This window comes from Tursiops truncatus, chromosome 3 (genome assembly GCF_011762595.2).
Source record: "Tursiops truncatus isolate mTurTru1 chromosome 3, mTurTru1.mat.Y, whole genome shotgun sequence".
In the NCBI taxonomy this organism is placed as follows: Eukaryota; Metazoa; Chordata; class Mammalia; order Artiodactyla; family Delphinidae; genus Tursiops; species Tursiops truncatus.
In genome coordinates, this window is record NC_047036.1 from 143646383 (window position 1) to 143666716 (window position 20334).

Consider the following 20334-nt stretch of genomic DNA (forward strand, 5'->3'; position numbering starts at 1 on the left):
TGTTGTGTCCTTACCAGGAACATCAGGAAGCTGCTGCCATTTTTCCTCAGCCAGAACATTCTCAGGGCAGAGAGACTGGGGTGAGAGTCGTTTTAACAGCTCCTGCTGCTGACTATTCTAACCATGGTCTTATAACGGTGTGTGTTCTGATCTCTATCAACTTTCTATTTGACACACAAAATATTTCAAGCTGCCCCTTCTTTTTTACCCTCCACTAGCACTCCTCCAGCAATACCTAATTTGGGGTGATTGGTAATCCTTTGGTTTTTTTCCTATGTTCTTCATACCCTGATGTCGGTAGGGAGATTATCTAGAACAGTAAGTCCCTTACGTGAGAACGACTTCCATTCCAAGAGCGTGTTCGTAAGTCCAGTTTATTGGTTGATTGATTGATTGGCTGCGTTGGGTCTTTGTTGGCTGCGCGCGGGCTTTCTCTAGTTGCGGCGAGCGGGGGCTGCTCTTCGTTGTGGTGCACGGGCTTCTCATTGCGGTGGCTTCTCTTGTTGCGGAGCACGGGCTCTAGGCGCTCGGGCTTCAGTAGTTGTGGCACGCGGGCTCAGTAGTTGTGGCACGCGGGCTCAGTAGTTGTTGCTCACGGGTTCTAGAGCGCAGGCTCAGTAGTTGTGGCGCGTGGGCTTAGTTGCTCTGCAGCATGTGGGATCTTCCCAGACCAGGGTTCGAACCTGTGTCCCCTGCATTGGCAGGCGGATTCTTAACCACTGCGCCACCAGGGAAGCCCCTGTAAATCCAGTTTGTTTGTAAGTCCAACAAAGTTAGGCTAGGTACCCAACTAACACAATCGGCTATATAATACTGTACTGTAATAGGTTTATAATACTTTTCACACAAATAATACATAAAAAACAAAAAAACACAAAAAAATTAAACAGTTTTCATCTTACAGTACCTTGAAACGTACAGTATGGCATGCCAGGGGCTGGCATCGAGTGAACAGGCAAGGAGAGTTACTGACTGGAGGAGGGAGAGGAGGTGGGAGATGGTAGAGCTGAAGGATCGTCCGCAACAGGAGACGGAGGGCAGACTGCAATTTCACTCACGCCTGACGTGGATGGCACAGGTTCTGGGCTTGAAATAAAGATACTGTACCACTGTACTCTCTACAGTATTTTATAGTAAAGTACACAAAAGTACAACCACTTGTAGAGGATGCACGCACGTGACAACGTACGCCAGACACATGACCTAACTTACGTGATTGGACATGTGAACACACATTTGCATCTTTGAAAGTTCACAACTTGAAGGTTCGTATGTAGGGCACTTACTGTAATGATTTTCACATCTCCTCAGGGCCTTTCACATCAATCTCTAGACAAACTCCCAAGCTTGTCTCTTCTGGGGTCTCAGACTTTAGGGAGGAGACCTAGGAGGGCTGCCTCTGTTCCTCTCCCGGCAGCTGGACCAGGGCCATGCTGGGGGTCTCATTGGCCTCCACACTGCTTCGTGGCCCCAGTTCTATGCAGGAATCATGTAACTACTGTTTATGCTTGTTTTCTTTCAATCTTTTAATGCTTTTCTAGACTCTGAATTTTTCTACAAGAGGAAAATGAGGATTCATTTTCGAATGACTTTTTTATGAAGGGGGAGTAAGAGGTTCTGGATAGAAGGACTGAAAAATGTACTTGGTGTTTTTAGGGGTTTTTGTCTTATTTCTGGTTATGAGAGCAGCAACAACGAACAAACAAACCTGAACCTCATCCCCAGCAGTGAAACAGCAAACACTGTCAACATTTTGGCATTTTTCCTTATGGTCATTTTCCCTTCTACTTGCAGGCAGGTAAGATTATGCTGCATGCACAGTTTTGTAACCTGCTTTTTAAATTTCTTTTCAATCCTGTAATATAAACCTTCTCCCTTCTGTCATTCAAAATGCTTCCTGAGCTTCCATTTCAAACCGTTGCATCAAGTGATTATAACCATAATTTACCAGCTATTCATTCCCTACAGATACTGAGGCTGTACCCATTTTTTTCTTCCCACGGTAAATAACGTTGCCTTGAACATCTTTGTGTATAAATCTTCCCACCTGCGTAGGGTCAGAACAGCAGCAACTCGCGGATGCGTTTGTCTTCAAGGAAGTGGATTAAGTTCTTGAGGCCCCTTCTCTTATAGGAACCAGGTGCTTCTCTGACTGCTCCTGTCCTTTGTCAGCTGTGACTTCTGCTCCTGGGTTGGGCGCCGAGAGCGAACATCTCTTTCAATTTGTCTAAAACACACCTTCTTCTTCTCTTTATCTTCCCCAGCTCTCACAGCCTCACCCACAGCGTTCCTAATAAACATTCCTAATGTTTGTCCCTAATATTTGTAGCCAGAGCAAAAATAGCCCCCTAATGTTCCCTTCTTACCAGACTTTATACTTTAAAACCACAGGGGATAGTTTTCAATTCCACGGTATTTAAAAACTTACCTCTTCCGGCCTCCCAATTATGTAGATTCACCACCTCCTTTCACTTTCCAAGGAATAGTCAAGACCTGAATTCAGATCCTCAGTCTACCTCTTAATAGCCGAGCGACCTTGGTCAACTTAACATCTCTCTCTAAGGCTCCGTTTACTCTTGGGTACCATGGGATCGTAATGGGAACCACTTCACTGGATTGCTATGAGAATTTAATGACAGTTAGTTCACTTAAAGTGCTGTGTGTTAGTGTTGTTATTCGCTGAAGGTTTTGACTCTGGGTCAAAACAGGAGCGTGCACGTCACCTCCAAGATGCTAGATTTTCATGACAAAATGGTACCCTGTAATGCCAGACCTGGAAGGATGGCGTTGAGATGGAGTCCATCCCCCTGGTTTCATTGATGGGGAAACTGAGGCCCACAGAGGGGAAGGGACTTGTCCAGGGTCACCTGGATGGGTATAAGATATGACATCACAATGCTGCTCCTATGATCAGGCAGCAGGAGGGGCTGGCTCAAGGCTTCAGAGCACAGATAGAGCCCTTCCATCAAGCCCGGGGAGGGGGTGGGGGCGGTGGCTCATCCTTTATGTCTAGGCCTTGGGTGGGCTCAGTGCGGGATTCAGCTAATTGTCCAGATCCCACCCATTGCCTGTTAAGCCCCCCAGATCCATCCCAGAGCAGCTAGGAAGCATGTGGAGTATTAGAAACACTATATATGTTCTCTCTTGCACTACACAGGTGATTTCCTGTGACCCACCCCCGATACCGTCCGCGCTTGTGTGACCACACACACCACACATACACACACACACGTACCTCTTGGGCCCATTGGAAATTCATATATTCTCCCCTGGCACGGGAGCGGAAGGCATCTGCCAACCTGTGGGTTTCTTTTCCATGTGGCTCACCATCTGGAGTGGCCACCTGGCCTCCTTGTGGAGTGTGTGTGTGTGTGTTCGTGTGTTTGTGCACACTCGCTCAGGCACCCATGTCCCAGGGCCAGCGTATTGTGTCCCCTCTCTGTGCTTGAACGGCTGAATGAACAAGAGCAAGAGAACAGAGGCACAGAGGACAATGCCCAGAAGTCATGCTGGCAGCGTGAATGAATAATTCACATTGTATCTGCTGCTTTCCAGGGCTTCCCCAAATAGCTGTTTTAATTGCTTATTTGTTTCGCTGCTGACTTTAATTCAGCCGCCTTCAGCTCAGAACACTTTGGTGTTTAACGTTGACTCGCAGGTAGGGCTTCCCTTTGGGGAACAACGGTCTGTTTTCTGCTTTAAAAAGAAATAATGGGAGGGAGAATAAACCCTCAAAGTTGTACTTTTCAGAGGTAAAAACCATTTTTCTTTTCACCTCCTGTGCAGAGCTCCTTTGTAATCAGTCACTGTAGGCCTCTGTGGTCTTGGAGAATAAAGAAATAGCGGTCACGTGGACAGGCAAGGCGAGCTTCTGGGCTAGATCAGTCGGCCCACCATGATGCAGTCGGCAAACACTTGGGCATCTACAGATTTTGAGATTCTCAGACATGGCCAGGCCGTGCTGCCTTGTGCTTTCCTACACATGCCAGCCAGAGCATCTAGGAAAGGTTATCAGGAAGGCCGTACCTGCCTGGGCAGGCAGCCTGGGGGCTGCCCTGCCAATGTAGCCCGTAGGATAGTAGGGGGTCTAATGCCATGTCCCCCCCGGAGCTCTGGCAGGATGCCTGTAGTGTGAAATGCGTGGCTCAGCTTTGAAAGGGCTTCTGCTGGTGGTCCTGGTGGAATGACCTGGAGAAGGGGGCTGGTTGGAAGCCAGGCATTTGGAGCCCCTTATATATAAATATAAGGGCAGCCAGAGGTAGCAGGGTGTAGAGTGTGGAGGGCCTGGGCCGATAGAAGCCGTGTGGGTTACAGCAGGAGGTGACGGGTGTGAATCTGAAGACACAAAGGGCACCCAGGACACCCTTGGTGGTTGCAGAGATGGGGCCAGTGGGCTTTGTGGTCTAGTCCCACACCTGCAGAACAGGGGCACCTGTAGAGCCAGTAGGCCAGGGTGCAATCAGTTACTCCCCCTCACCCCCCAAGCTCTGCTTGGCCTTCTGTCTGCAAATGGATGCAGAGGGTAGAGGGCTGGTTTAATGCAGGAGGACAGAAAGTGATGCTCAGAGGATCTACTAAGTGCAGAGGAGCAGAGGGGTTGAGAACCTGCGTTCCGGAATCAGGTCCGTGTGCTCACTGGCTGTGTAACCTCAGGCAAGACATTGTGTGGGACAGGAACTCAGCAAACACTAGGAAAGGGCTGATACAGCTGCTTGCAGGACTGTGCTCAGAGAGAGGCTGGGCGGCCATGGCCAGGCCCTGAGAGTGGGATGGGAGGCAGAAAGCTTTGATAAAGAAGGAGAAGGAGAGGGATTTCTCGAACACAAGGTTCGATACCGCTTTTAAAGTTCCTGCAGTTATTAAATAGGGGATGTTATACACCAGTCGTCCTGAGTACGGTGCTGAGTACGGGACCAGAAGCATTGGCATCACCTGGGAGTTTGTGGGAAATGTAAATTCTCAGTGCAGCCCAGAATCAGAAACTCTGGGAGTGGGTCACAGCTCTCTGTGAGCTCACAAGCCCTCCAGGGGATTCTGATGCAGCTCAGGACTGAGGACCACTGCTGTGTACAATAAGGGGAAGTCAGAAGGGGTGTTCACAGAACGAGTGCGTATGGACCAGGGAGACTAGGGAGTGTTAGGAAACCTGAGTGCCAGGAGGATCCATTCCTCTGTGGCTGTGTGATCTTGGACAATTCCTTAGGACACAGTCTTAGAAACCCAGTACTGAAAGGTCCTTTAGCGATCACTGTGTCATCTTCTTATGGTGGGAACGGGGAAGCAGTGGTCCAGGGTGAGGAAGGGACTTGGCTATAGTTACTCAGCGGCAGAGCTGAAAATTGAAGCCAGTTGGATTTGCCTCCTGACAAACTAAGTGTCCCAGGATGTATCAGCTCGCCTCTCTATGTCTCAGTTTCCACATCCGTAAAATGGAACTAATAGTAGTACTTAGATTATTTTAAATAAGTTAATATCATATAGTATTGAATATGGGGTTTTCCTTTATTTTTTCCTTACAACTGTATTGAGGAATTACTGAAGCACACTAACTTGGATGTATTTACAGAGTGCAATTTGATGAATTTTGACATACACATATGCATCTATGAACCTGTCTTCATAATCAATATAACAAACATTCCCATCACCCCCTAAACTTTCTTTGTGCCCTTTTATAATCCCCCTCTCCCTCTACTCATCCCCAGGCAACTACTCATCTGCTTTCTGTCCTTAAGGTTGGTTTGTATTTTCTAGAATTTTACATACATGGGATTGTACAGTACAGTCTCTTTCTTCCCTGGTTTCTTTTACCCCAGTATGCTTCTGAGATTCATCTGTATCGTTGTGTGTGTTAATAGTTTGTTCCTTTTTATCACTGAGTAGTATTCCAGCGTGGATATACATTTGTCTAGCCATTCCCCTATTGTTGGACATTTGGATTGTTTCTAGCTTAAGGTTATTACAAATCAACATAGCATTAATTTTAAGAAGAACCATTATTTTATGTGCCACTAAGAAAAGTGCTACCAACTAAATTATGACCCAATGTTTTTAAATTAACTAGAATGTTTATTTCATACTCATCAAAATAAATCTTTCAAACTTAGGGGTTTTTTTGTTACACACGTATCGCTTTTTTACATCCAAAAAAAAAAAAAAAGAATACCTAAACAAAAATAAAGCTCCAGTGTTCCTAATACATCTTCTCATTCCGAATCCAATTCTTTGGAGTCAATGTTTAGCTCAGAATTACTGATGTCTGTGCTTTTAATATCGTCGTCCTCGGTTCCCTCCAGAGTGTTGGTGATGCAGCCTTGTTATAGGGCCCACAGAGAAGCTCAAAGGCCCTGGTGCTGGGCTCTGCAGCCAGCATGGCAATTATGCAGTGGTAGCCTCCCTTGCACTCCTGCTTTGGGAATGTTGCTAAACGTGTCTGTTCATTGCCTTCTCCACCCTTCCCCACAATCATTTGGTTCCTAGGGGTTAAAAGTGCTCCACTATTGTCTCTGAGATTTTATCCCAAGCCCATGACACCTTTGATGTCTGCGCACACACGGGCGGTGACAGCTCCATCAGGACCGCAGCCTGGCTGACAGTGTCGTAAGATGTCAGCAGTGCTAACACACATCCCAGTTTCGGAGATGCTAAAATGTATTTTTAAAATGTGCAGCTCAGAATCATTGAAACAGAGTCTATGTGTACTCTGGAAATACTCAGTGAAATTCAGCTTTTATTATTATTATTGCATTCCTGTGAAGCATCAGTTTCCTGTTGGTCCAATGAGGGTGGCTGTATCTGCCTCACAGAAATGTTGTGAAGGTAAAGGACATGATGTATTTCACATAGAGCCTATGGTCCAGTGCCTAGTACTTAATTGACCTTCAGCAAAAGATGTATTGTTTCATTGCAGCCTCACGATGCCCTTGACTTTGGGGACCGGCAAGATAGAAGACTTGTGAATGCTGAAGCTGCAAAGGGGGCCTTAGAAATGTGACATCTCAGCTCCCTCATTTTACAGATGGGAAGCCCAGAGAGGGTGGGTGCCTTCCCCCAGGGCCTGGTTCATCTGGTGGCAACGTCAGGATTCAAACCCAGATCTCGTCACTCCCCTTCCAATGCTCTGCCTAGACTGTGTTGTCATGGAAGGAGCCACAGGTCAGGATCCCAGAGAAGCCTTCATGGCCAGTTCCATTTCCAGAAGGATCAGCTCCTCAGGCTGCATGGCTGGGGTGAGGGTCAGAGCTCAAGGAACAGGAATGGCCAGATTCCAGGGGAGGGTGGCTTTGGCCTCTGTCCGTCAAGCTGGAAGCTCCTGGACAGCCCAGCACCTGGGAGGACCCCTCGGAAACCCAGCTCTTGGGACCGGAAAGGAGCAAAGCTGGGGGTTGAGAGCCCTCAGGGTCGTAAATACAAAAAGGAGGAGCTCTGCATGTCTGCCCAGCACCACACGCCAAGGGCTCTATTGAGCTGTTCCCATGTACTAATTCGTTCAATGCTACCAGAGCCCTGTGAGGCAGGTTTTCATGACTGCTTTATACCTATGGGGAAACTGAGGCTTAGAGCTGGGGAAGGGATGCCTAAGATTACACAGCTAAGAGAGAGGGAACTGGGAGCCCCATTTGGTTCTGTTGGCCCTTTCTATAGGGCACAGAACCTCCTTAGCCTAACTCCCAGTTCGGGAATGAGAATGGAGCTGGGTGAAGGGCAAACATGTATACCCAGTGCTGTGTTCTGCTGTGGTACTGGGCTTTAAGAGAATTACCCTCCAACAAGGGAACAAGCAAAACGAAGGGCCCATCTCCCAACCTTGTCTATCCATGAATGGGAACTTCATAGTTTCATACGGGTTCTGGCACAGTGATAATTCTCCTTCCAGTATAACAGGGTTAGTTAGCCCAGAACAATACTATCAGTAACTGTTTCTTGAAGGCTGTTCAGATGATTGCTGTATCTCCGATGGAGCTGAACTCAGCACCAGTCTGACTTGATCTCTTGGTGTCATGAGTGTGATGCAGGCCTGGGGTTGGTCCCCAGGTTTTAGTCTCAGCCTTGCCACTGGGTCCTTGGGTGGCTCTGGGCAAGTCTTTCTCTCTGTGCTTCAGTTCTCTCACCAATAAAACAAGGAGTTGATTAGTCAGATCCCAGATATCACACTCAGTTTTAACATTCCTTAATACCCCTGCATCAGGTGCCTCATTTGGACAGCAATGAAAATAATAATGAGTCGCTCACATTTATTGAGCACGCACTATATACCAAAGTGATATTTCATCCATTATCTCATCTAATCCTCAAAGAACACTGTAAGGTGGGTTTGAATGGTACTTACCTGAAAGCGTCGTTATGAGGTCCAAGTGAGTTAACATATGTAAAGTGCTTGGAACAGTTCCTGGCCCAGAATCCATGCTCAGTCAATGTATTATTATTTCTCCTGTTGTGCAAGTATGAAAACTGAGCCTCATAGAGTTTAAGTATCTTGCCCAAGGTCACAGAGCTAGAAACTGGCAGAGCCGAGATTTAAACTCAAGGAGTCTGGCTCCAAAAGCCCTGTGCTCCTAATTTCTACTCTGTGCTGCCTCTTCGTAAGACAAGATGCAGGAGAAAGATGTTAGAGAGCAGTGGGGACTATGTGCAGCTAGAGAGTGCCTGCCTTCAAAAGGCACGCTACCTCCATTCTTAAAATACAGCACTGTAGTAGACAGACAAGCTTATCTATAAGCTGAATCTGGCCACCCCGTAGTCAGTTGGCCATGCCTAGGCTAATCCATGATCTGGTTCTCAGAATCTTCATCTTAAATCCCAGCAAGTGAGATGCAGAGAAATAGCAGAAACACCGCTGTGTCAGTGAGCTGGAGGGCATCCAGGGATGAGTAGGCATAAAGACATGGGGATGGAGGCGAAGGAAGGGAACAGGCCCAAGGCTCAGGTCTGTGATCCCAAGAACTGAGTTCGGGGGGGCCAGAGTGAAGGCAAGATTTAGCAGGAGGAGGTTAGCCACTGGTTTGTGGAAGCCTGGGTTAAAGACTAGAAGGGGGTAGGGGGAACAGTCTGGAACTTTCCCTCCCCATAGGAGAATGCCAGGAATGAGAGGGAGTGACTAGGCCAAGAAAGCTTCTGGATAAACCAGTCCTACCAAAGTAGGGAAGCAAGGAAGTCTGGGGGTCGAGTAACCAGAATGTCTAGACAGGTGTTTTGAGAGGAGAGGGACGGAAGTGTGTGAGGGAAAGAAAACTTGGAAATTCCTGGTTGTAAATGCCTCCTTCAGAGAACAAATTTTGAGAGCCAAAGCCAATCCCGCTGTCACCTCTTAACTTTCTCTGGTTTAATTTCGCAAAAAAAAACAGAGAGCTTAAGCAGTCCCAAGTCGTCCAGGAAAGGAGACGGTGGAATACGGCGCAAGGCGTGTTGGCTATTAGCATGAACAAGTATTTTGCCTCATCATGGAAAGGGATATAAACCCTAACTGATAAGAACAGGTAATGTTGGTTGAGCCCTGTGTGCCGTGGGCTCGAGCATAGCTCATTTTAACAGGTAGTCACTCTGAGCATCCCCGCTTTACTGATGGAGAAGCAGGTTCAGGCAAGTTAGGGTTCACGCCCAAGTGGACAGAGCGAGTAAGTGATGGCGCCTGCATTGCAACCCCTCTAGAGCTTATGATTTTTCTTTTACCACCACTCGTATCTCTCGAGTTGAAAAATGGGGACAGTGATGATGATGATGATGATATGATAATAGCTAACATATCCGACCAGCTTAAGATGAGAGATGACACAATTCTCACGGGGCACAGAGCACAGAAGTCTCTCAGCTGTTAACAGCCCACATTTACTGAGGGCTTATTACATGGCAGGCCCTGCGCTAAGCACTTTACATGGATTATCTCTTTTAATCCCTGCAACACCCTATGAGATTGGAATTTCTAAGTTTCACAGAGAAGGAAACTCCTAACAAGGTTAAGTAACACACCTGTGGTTGTAGACGAAGCAGAAAGTGGGTTTCAGCCCAGCATCAATTCCGCAGCCTTTGTGGGTAGCAACTACCCTGCCTCCCCATTAGCCGTGAAGCCCACCACCGTCTTCCCTGGATCACTTCCTTCTCCAGCCTCCCCGGCCTACACCCCGTCGTCTCAGTCTCTCCCTTCTCCCACCCCCTTGGTCTTTCACATCTGTACAGCTGACCTAGCATCTTATTAACTATCCCTGCATCCTCTCATTGCCTGGGGTTCACAGTCTAAGGTAGCAGAACCGCCATACATACTGTCACAGGGATGGGCCACTCCCTGCTGTCAGTGTAAGCCTCGTCTGCCTGGCCAGACCCTCTGCTCTCGAAGGCAGAAACAAGGCTTATTCAAGTGTCTTAGCCCTCGTCGTGTCTGGCGTGGGACCAGTCTGTTGTGTCCATGCAGTAAATTCTTCCTTTTTTTTTAAAGCCTGATTGAGTTTATTTTTTAATTTTTATTTATAAATTTATTTATTTATTTAGTTTTGGCTGCGTTGGGTCTTCATTGCAGTGCGCGGGCTTCTCATTGTCGTGGCTTCTCTTGTTACACAAAGCATGGGCTCTAGGCGCGCGGGCTTCAGTAGTTGTGATGCACGGGCTTAGTTGCTCCGCGGCAAGTGGGATCTTCCCAGACCAGGGCTTGAACCCGTGTCCCCTGCATTGGCAGGCAGATTCTTAACCATCGCGCCACCAGGGAAGCCCATGCAATAAATTCTGTTGCTTGGAGGACTGATTGAAAGGAGGGAGAAAGGAGTTGAGGAGAGGGTGAGTCAGAGAGCCTCTCTGGGTCACCTTCTGCAGTTCGGCACTGGGGTGGCGCTCAAAGTCTTAACAGGGACCCCAGAGCCCCAAAAGCCCAGCCTCTGCCCACTCTACCTCCAGTCCGTCACTCATAACGTGAAGATATGCGGCTTTCTTTTCTGTTCCTCACACCATCATCCCTACCCAAAGCCTTTGTACTGGCTGTTCCTGTTGCTTCCCACCATCTGGTCTCCCCTCCAAGATCACCTCCTCCGAGAAGCTTCCCTTGCTTCCCTTGACTGCCCTGCCCCACCCCACCCTTACACGTAATCCCACTACCCTGTTGTACGTTTCTGAATACCATGAGTCTCTGAAACGATCCTGTGGATTCATTTTCTGGTTGGGATGTCTCCCTGACGGGAGCGTAGGGCAAGGTCCTGTCTGTCTCGTCCACTTCTGTAGCTGGGTGTTTGCTCCGATTCAGCTGTGGTTCATGTGCTCAGCCGTCCTCACCAACTATGAGATGGTGATTTTCTTTTCATCCCCAGATTCGTTTAAGGAATGAATGAAGGTGTTTGCACCAAACCGAATTAAAGGGAGGAAGGAGAATTGCAAAGATGGCACTTTCTTCCGGCCATCCCAGCCTTGCAGGTGTGGGCTGCTTAGCACTGGGGCTCTGCCGAGGTCCGGTGGTGGCGTGTCCTCAGGAGTTGTGTAATCCTGAGCTATGGGAACTATGCGTGTGAAACACCCCGGGGCGGGAAGAACCGGCCTGGCCATTGTGCCTGGGCTGGGAGGAGAGGTTCGGCTGAAAGTTTGGACAGTTCTTGGCATGCAGTCTGCAGGGCCCTTTAGAAAGCCATCCCGCCCAGTTGGCCCTCGGAGAGAGCACGGTCTGGGGGGGCCAGCATCCCGCTGGACAGCGATAAAGAGGTTACTGTGGGAAGCGTTCAGATTGCTCGGGAAGCACTAGGAACATGAAAGATATGTTATGCGTTCTTCAGTCCCAAGAGAATCACCACCCAGTGTTAGACTTGGCAAAAGGCTTTCTGCTCCTTCTCTGAGCTGCCTCCTTAGAAAAGATGCGCTGTCTGAATACTGAATGCCAGCCGTGGCGATGTGGAGCTGGAAAGAGGACGAGGGGCCTGCGTTCCTGGACAGGTGATCCCACAGAACCCTACCTGTCTCCAAGGCAACACATCCGGGCCCCTTTTTTTCCAAGAGAGCCTGTTGTGAAACATTCAGGAATGTTTGTGTTCCTTCAGAGATTTGTAATTAAGAAGAGGCAGAGCTAGTTCTCTTTTGGCGCTCTTCCCTCCTTCCCTCTCACCCCTCCGGCATTTGGGTCATTTGATTTCGCGATCTGGGTTTTCAGCAGCCCAGGACTTGGAGGCTGGAGGAAGGGACTGTACCGGGCTGGACTGGGGTGAATCGCTTCAACAGGGGCTGGGGGCTGGGAGTTGCAGGCAGGCCCCCAAGTCCTGGCCACATCTGAAAGCAGACATCTCTTCCCAGCTCACATTCTTGGCACTTGCCCAAGGGGAAGCACTGCAGGCCAGAGAAGCACCCACAGTTTCCCAGGGGAGACTGGTTTAAACGGACAGTTCCTCTCTCTGGGAAGAGGAGTGTGTGCACATGTATATATATGTGTGTGTGTGTGTGTGTGTGTGTTTAAATCCTTGTGCAGCTAAAAACGCTTCTCTTCATCCTTATTCTCTGAATGACACGTCTCTGCACACTGAATAATTCATCTCCCTCTTGGCATTTGTTCCAGAGAGAATCTCGCTGTCCAGATTTCTTGTAAGTTGCATAGTCTTCCAATAGAAGCTTTTCTCTTTCCCATGGAAGAGCTCTGGGAGTCTGGATATCAGCCCTCTGGGTTTTTTTTCCATGATCGCTTTGAAGGGAAGCCTGAATATCAAACCCAAAGCCTTCCTTTCTCCTCTTGCCCCGCTCTGTCTCACATTGGGTCCTCTGGATTCCCTCTTCTTTATCCCTGTGGGGCACGATGTCTGTGTTCACCGCAGGCAGGAATCAGCATCTCAGCCCCGGTAGGATATCCAATGTCGGGTACATTACTGATACTTGTATCTTAACATTTACTTCAGGTCTGGCTTCTTGATGTCCAAGGCTGGAACAATCAGTGGAGTTAATGGTTTTCTGGAAAAGTGATGCATTTTGGGTGTTTTAGACCTGCCGCTTCTCCCTCAGTCCCCATCCTCACACACAGAGCTCAGTGAATCCCTTGTCGTGGTAACTGTGAAACAGCTGTCTTTTCGTGAAGCAGTTGTGCATTATCCCAGTGTATTGAGTAGCTTTGCACCAAGATATAGAAAGAATACTGAAGTTGCAAATAGGACGCAGCTTGGGTACCTTCTGCCTGCTTCAGATTTCCCCCCTGCCCGGCTTCATCATCTGTATCTTGGGCATAGCTTCCTTTGTGTTCCAGATTGTTCTGAGACTCCCTTGGTCTTGTCAGTTTTTATTAGCAAAGCTCAGGTTCTGTAGTCAGGCAATGGGGCTTCAGGTTATACCTCTGGTGTTTGCCAACTCTGTGGCGTTGGGTGTGTTTTCTCACTGGTAAAATAGAGGAAGAGTGCCTGTGGCCCAGAGAAGGAACATGATATGTACGTAACTTGTTTTCTAGGCCCAGATTTAGCCATTATTAAATATTTTAATTCCAGCTGATAACAGGAATATTACAGAGAAACTAGTTAAAAAAATGATTAGAAAGCAAAAAGTTAAATTATGTTAAAATCCCTATACCAAGATAGCATTTTAATGTATATCTTTCCAGTTCCTCTTCTATAAACATATACACATTTTAGGCAAAATGTCATATACTGTAACAGTATCCTGTAGCTTTTTTTCCTTAATAGATCTTTATTGGAGTATAATTGCTTCACAATAACTGTGTTAGTTTCTGTTGCACAACAAAGTGAATCAGCCATACGCATACACATGTCCCCATATCCCCTCCCTCTTGAGCCTCCCTCCCACCCTCCCTATCCCACCCCTCTAGGTGGTCACAGAGCACCAAGCTGATCTCCCTGTGCTATGCGGCTGTTTCCCACCAGCTATCTATTTTACATTCGGTAGTGTATGTATGTCGATGCTACTCTCACTTAGCCCTGGCTTCGCCCTCCTACCCCATGTCCTCAAGTCCATTCTCTATGTCTACCTCTTTATTCCTGCCCTGCAACTAGGTTCATCAGTACCTTTTTTTTTTTTTTTTTTAGATTCCATATATATGCGTTAGCATATAGTATTTGTTTTTCTTTTTCTGACTTAACTTCACTCTGTATGACAGACTCTAGGTCCATCCACCTCACTACAAATAACTCAATTTCGTTTCTTTTTACAGCTGATATTCCATTGTATATATCTTGTTCAACAATGTTGCTTTTCCTCATAGTGTGTTAAGAGCATCCTTCCATGTTGGCAAAATATAGAACACACCATTATTTTTTGTTCTTAGGTATTCATTATTGTATTCACCCATTCCACAAATATTTATTGAGCACCGATCATGAGGCTTCTGTTGCTTAGATGCACCATTGATGAAATCATTTAATTCGTCCCCAGGGAAGAATTTTGAAAGGTAATGATCCACACAGGGATTCAGGGAGCTGTGGAGAGGAGATGAATCTTTATCTTCTTGATTTTCTACGTTGCAAAGTGTAACTAACAATATTCCCATCTCCCCAGCCAGGCTGGCAGGTGGGGCTTCTCAGGGCTGAGCCCAGGGAGAGGAATGAGTCAGAAACAAAGGTCTGACTGTGGTTGGCTCAGGCATTCCTGTTCCCTCCCAGATTTATCTGTCCTCACCAATAGAGCCACTTGCCGTGGAGGAGTATGCCTCTGTATATAGTTTTCCTTCAGAGGCATTTTCAAAGCTGTGTTAGATGAAATGATGTTGGATGAGATTTGGCCATTGGTCACTGGTCTTCATTCTCCATAAGGAAGTGGGAACAAATCATTTACAGTAGTTTGAGGAAGAGGAGGAGGTACTGAGGGACATGGTCTTTTGTTTCTGAAGTCTGGGCGGGGCTTGGGGTGGAGCGGTGGAGTGGACTGAAGACAGCTTTGCAGAAACTTTATCCAGGTTGGCAAAGGCGCTCCTGAATGAAGTGCCTTCTGACCCGAGGAAATCACCTGTGTCTTCCCCACCTCTTCCTTCTTTTACTCCACGACGGTGCCTTGTAATTTTGCGAGGGGCTCAGGAGATGCATTGAAGATGTCAACTTTCAAGAGAACCTTTCGGCTCACAGCAGGGGCTCTGAGGACAGAGTACCTTGCTTGAAATCCCAGCTTTGTCATTGTTATGGACATCGAGAATGTTATTTAATCTTTCTTAGTCTCCGTTTCCCCTTCTGGGAAGCAGAGAAGAATGTTCTTTGAGCGTTCATTTGCACCAGCCTCTGCACTAAATGTTTTTACAAACATGACTTGATTTGACTTGACAACCTGGAGAGTTATTATTATCCCCACATTTCAGATAAAAATACTGAGGCTCAGAGAGCGACAGTAAGTTGCCACACTCGCACAGCTGGTAAGTGATGCTTATTGAATCCTTACTGGATAGGGCTTAGTCTGTTGCATATCATATACGCCTCTGCCCTCATCCTTTGTCTCCCACAGTACAGCAGTAAATTACTGACCAACAGAAGCTTTGGGGCTATCCATTCCTTCAGTCAATAGATACTTTTCTTAGCCTACCAGACCCTGGATATATAGTGGTCCATGAACACACCAGGTCAATCCACCAGGGGCTCTTTCAGTGTTTCTTTTTCCCCCACATACTTTGCTTTAAGCTTGATTTGGAGTGGGTTTAAGAGGGAAGGGGATTGCACAAGATGGGAGAGTCATTTCGTATGGCTTGGAGGGAAGTTCTTGATCAGGAATCCTAGACCCCGTCTCACTCATCTTTCCTCCTGTCCCGTGGTACATCAGTTTGCCAATCTGTCTAAAGAGTGTTGAAGCAGAGCCTTCCGGGCTTCCAGAACTGGGAGGGGATTGGGAGCAGACAGGAGAGGGGGAGTATTAGAATATGTATTTTAGGCAGATACAGCTATGGGGAAAACCCAAAGGGGCCGTCTGGGAGCACCGTTCAGGCGGACTTTTGTGTACCTGGATTCCCGGCTCCCTGCACGCTGGCTAAAGTGCTTGACCAAGGGTTTACGGTGTTTTCCAGCCTTGAAAAACCTGTGTGTGTTTAGCTGGGTGATTTGTCTGTCTGTCCATCTGACTTAGCCACCAAGACTGGGTGATTACCACCACCTCACTCCCCACAATATGGTGACTTAGAGGGTGGTTATCGCTAAAAGATCAGTTTGGCCTGGATTTTGCAGGGAAGGACAGCAGTGGGTACAGGCATTTGGGAATCGGCCCAGGAAGCAAAGAAATACGGCCAAACTCACAAGGAGGGAACATCTGCTATTCTAGATGCTGCAGTTAGCTAGCTTTCCAGAGGGGAAGTAGGTAGGACAGGCATGGGCTAGAGCCGGGGGGATGGCTGGGGCTGTGGTGGACAAGTGAACTGCAGGAGGAGCAGCCAGAGAGGGCTGGAGTTCGAGTCCGGAAGTAAGACTTGACCCTCGAGCCCTTTCCTGTGACCCCCCCCCCCCCTCACTTAGAGGTGCAGGAACAGAGGCCCAGAGAAAGCAGGTGACTTGCTCAAATCACTGCCCAGTTTGTGGCAAAGTTGGGAGCCGAGCACATTCCCCGCCTCCCTCCCAGGTGCTCCCATCCCGCTGCTCCAGTTATGCGTTCATCTTCCCCGGGGACAGCAGAGCTGGTGTCACAGTGCAAAGCTTCTAGATCTGGTGGGCCAGCGCAGAGGAGCAGGGAGGTTGAGAGCACCTACGTGTTGCGGGGTGTTGGGGACGGTAGGCTGATGGAGTCTGTTTCTCTTCTCCCTTGCCAGGTACACCAAACCGCTCACCTTTGCTGACTGCATTAGTGATGAGTTGCCGCTGGGATGGGAAGAGGCGTACGACCCACAGGTTGGCGATTACTTCATAGACCACAACACCAGTAAGTTCCTGGCCGTCCTCCCTTCCCATCCCCTCTGCCCATCCCTCTGCCTCCTGCCCAGCCCCCCAAGTCTGGAAGAGCTACCAGCAGGGACTCATGAAGCCAGATTGTGTTTTGTTTCACGTAGAGTTAGACAGAGATGTCAGTGTAGATATAGATAGATAATGTATGCTCATATATAAATAACAGTTCAGAAGGATTTTAAATAGAATCGAAAACTCCACCTCTCACAACCCATCTCCCCGCTTTTACAGAGGCAACCACTGCTATCAATTTCTTGTGTATCACTCCAGAAATTTCCCAGTCATGCGTGTTTATGTGTATATGTACATAGATTCTTTTTTTTCTTTTTTACCTATATTGATTTCCATGCATACAGATTTTTTTCATATAAGGTAGATGTGTCCTTGCCATTGCCAGACCATTTTGGAGCAGTCACTGCCCCCAAAGCAGGTCCCCAGCAGCCAGCATGCACACGTATGTGTCTGTCATGGAGTGGGCTGAGCGTATGTGCCTCTAGCCCATCACACCGTTCAGCCCACCCTCACATCGTATCTGTGCTCCAGGTATCCTGACCCAGAGTGAAGATTCTTAGTGTCTTTGTCTCTCTGCCTATGATGGAGGCATAGGTTGATACGGGCAGAAGCATGTTGTCTGACAGGTGGAAGAACCCAGGTCGAGGTACCCCAGCTGGGGAGAGTTGATGTGTATTTGGGCCTCATCCGTCACGCACCTTCTCGGCCAAGACTATTCCTGTCCTCGGAAATTCGCTGCCCCATTTGTTCATGTGTACAGAGGAAAGAGGATGTCTCTGTCTCGCTCTCCACCTTCTGAACTGTGGGATTCCTTTTTGTCCTTTCAGGCAAGAGGAAAATGGGATGCAAAGGCATGTTTCTGAAGGTTGAGATTAGGGCACCAGATCCCAGTGGTCCCTGTTTCCTGAGTGTGTACTCTGCGCTGTGTGCTGGGAGAGGAACTGGAGAGACACCACTCATTCAAGCATCCCAGCTTCCCTGTGGCATGCTAGGGTGATTATCCCCACCTTATAAATGGGACTCAGAGGTAGAAATCGACTGCTCAACGCTCAGAGTCAAAACATGGCAGAGCTGGGATTTGAACTGGTGCTGGGAGTGGAGTCGGGCTTCTCCATCCACCTCCTCCTCTGGGTTTCAGTAGCACCTGGTCATACCTCTGCTGTGCCCCTCACGCTCTGTAGTATAACCATTCACCTACTGAGACTAGCTCTTCTAGAGCAGGACAGTGTCTAATCCATCTGTCTAGTCCCAGGCCTTTGCCTGGTAAGGCACTTAGTAGGTGTGCACTTGACCTTTGCTACATAGAAAAGGGCATACGTGCATGAACGCACGACCAAGTGGGTGAATGAGCAGACTGTTGTTGGCACCAAAGCATAGGAGAGTTTCTGAGAGACAGCTAATGGCATTAATTGCATTGTTGGTGGTAGCCGAGGTTTTTATTAGCATTCATGATTGCATACGGGATAATGAGAAGTAAATATGCCTAATTGAGTATGTATGGGGAATGAGGTTAATGCTTGGAGGGCTGCACGGTATGCTGGGTTAAACACTGATGTACAGGACCCCTAATCAGTCCTTTCCTGTTTGTAATTGCTGAGTGCATCCCCCTCATTAAAATCTGATGGTGGGAGTGAGATTTTCAGGTGCTTCTGGGAGTTGTTGGAGAGATAGAAGGACGGAGTATCACGCAGTGGCAGAGTTTATTCTGGAGGGGATGATGGCAGAAGTGGGGGTATGTGTTGGGAGGTGAGTAAATGAGAATCACAGTAGGAAGAATTCTCTCTGCTAGTTTTACCAGCTATCGGGCTACTGGTTTTCTTTTGGCTGGAAGGTGCTCTCATTGGACGGAGGGTACCACCTCCGCAGACGGAGCCGGTGATACAGATGTGGTATGTGTGTGACCATCGAGGCCCAAACACTCAGAGCTGTGGGCTCAGACAAATCCTCTGTGTGTCCACTGACCGAAATTACTCTCTTAAGAGTTCTAGACACAATAGAATTGAGCAACCAATTAAATCCACCATCCAGCGTTCATTCATTCAGCAAATATTTATTGACCTCCTACAGTGTTCTAGGCACTGTTCTGGGAGCGTGGGGTACGTGAGAGTTCAAAATGGCAATGATCCTTATCCTTACAGAGCTTTCATCTTGGCAGGAGAAACAGAAAATAAACAGAATAAGTAAGCAGATTATGTAGTATATTAGACAATGACCAGTGTTACGGGAAAAGGGGAAGCAGAGCATGGGGCTGAGGTGTGCTGGGGTGCCTTTGTGGGTGGTGGGCAGGGACAGTGGTAAAGGTCTTCAGGAAGAAGACCTTGTCGAGAAAATGAGATTTGAGCTAAGACTTGAAGGAGGTGGGGAGAGCGTTTCAAGTAGAGAGAGCTGATCGAACAAAAACTCCACCGCGTGATCACATTTAGCTTGCTTGAGGGATGGCAAGGACGCAGGTGGGCATATAGCAGAATTTGTGAGGAAGCGGGGAGAAGGGGATCAGGCCAGCAGGGTGTGGGCAGTGGTCCACCTGAAGGGTTCAGGCTTTTATTCAACACGGTGGGAGCCATTGGAAAATTTTAAGCAAATGAGTGGCGTGACATGTTTTATGTCTTAAAAGGGTCACTCTGGCTGCTTTGCTGAGAATAGACCTTAGTGGAATAGGGGCAGAAGCAGGGAGACTTGTAAGAGATGATTGCAATAGTCCAGGTGACAAAGGACCGTGCCCCAGACCAAGGCCGTAGTGGTAGAGGTGGTGAAAAGTGGCCTGAAGCTGGAGGTATTTTCAAGACAGAGCCAACAAGCTTTCCTGATAGATTGCACATGGGGTGTGAAAGAACGGGATAAATGAGCCTCTCTGGGCCTGAGCAGCTGGCAGGATGGAGTTGCCATTTATTGGATGGAGAAAACTGCAGGAGGAGTGGGTTTAGGAAGGAGGACCAAGGGTTCATTGGGATGTGTCGCATCTTCCATACCTGTTATACACCTGAGAGAAGATGTCGCTGGTCAGTTTGATGTAGGAATATGGTGTTTGGAAAAGAGATCTGGGCTGAAGATGTGTATATGGGAGTTGTTGGCATATAGAGAGTATTAAAGACATGAAACTGGATGGGATCACCAAAGGAATAAGTCAAGACAGAGAGAAGACAATCAAAGAATGAGCCATGGGGTCCTCAGACAGGAGAAGGTACAGAGAAGAGGAAAACCAGTCATGATTCTGGGGAGTGATCGGAAAGGTGGGAAGGAAAGCGAGAGCGTCTTGGCAGCCATGTGAAGGAGGCATACCGAGGAGAGAGATGTCAACCCCGTCAAATGCTTCTGACAGATCAAGTACGAAGAGGACTGAGAATTGACCAATAGATTTAGCAAACCCCTGTGACGCTGGTGACCCTGACTTGGAGGGCAGCTTTGGACAAGGACTGGGGGCAAAAGCCTGACTAGAGTGAGTCTAAAAAACAACGGAGGGGAGGCATTGGAAACAGCAAATATGGACAAGTCTTTCCAAGATATAACCTTCTTTCATTATTTC

The 20334-nt window shown here is 47.9% G+C and overlaps 1 protein-coding gene across 1 annotated transcript in view; it reads left to right on the forward strand.

Moving 5' to 3' along the window:
- Positions 1–20334, forward strand: part of WWC1 (WW and C2 domain containing 1) — a 153105-nt gene that overhangs the window by 60282 nt on the left and 72489 nt on the right. Inside the window, exon 2 of the mRNA XM_033853548.2 lies at positions 16667–16776. Coding sequence (XP_033709439.1) covers positions 16667–16776 — 110 coding nt within the window. The remainder of the gene's footprint in view (positions 1–16666; positions 16777–20334) is intronic.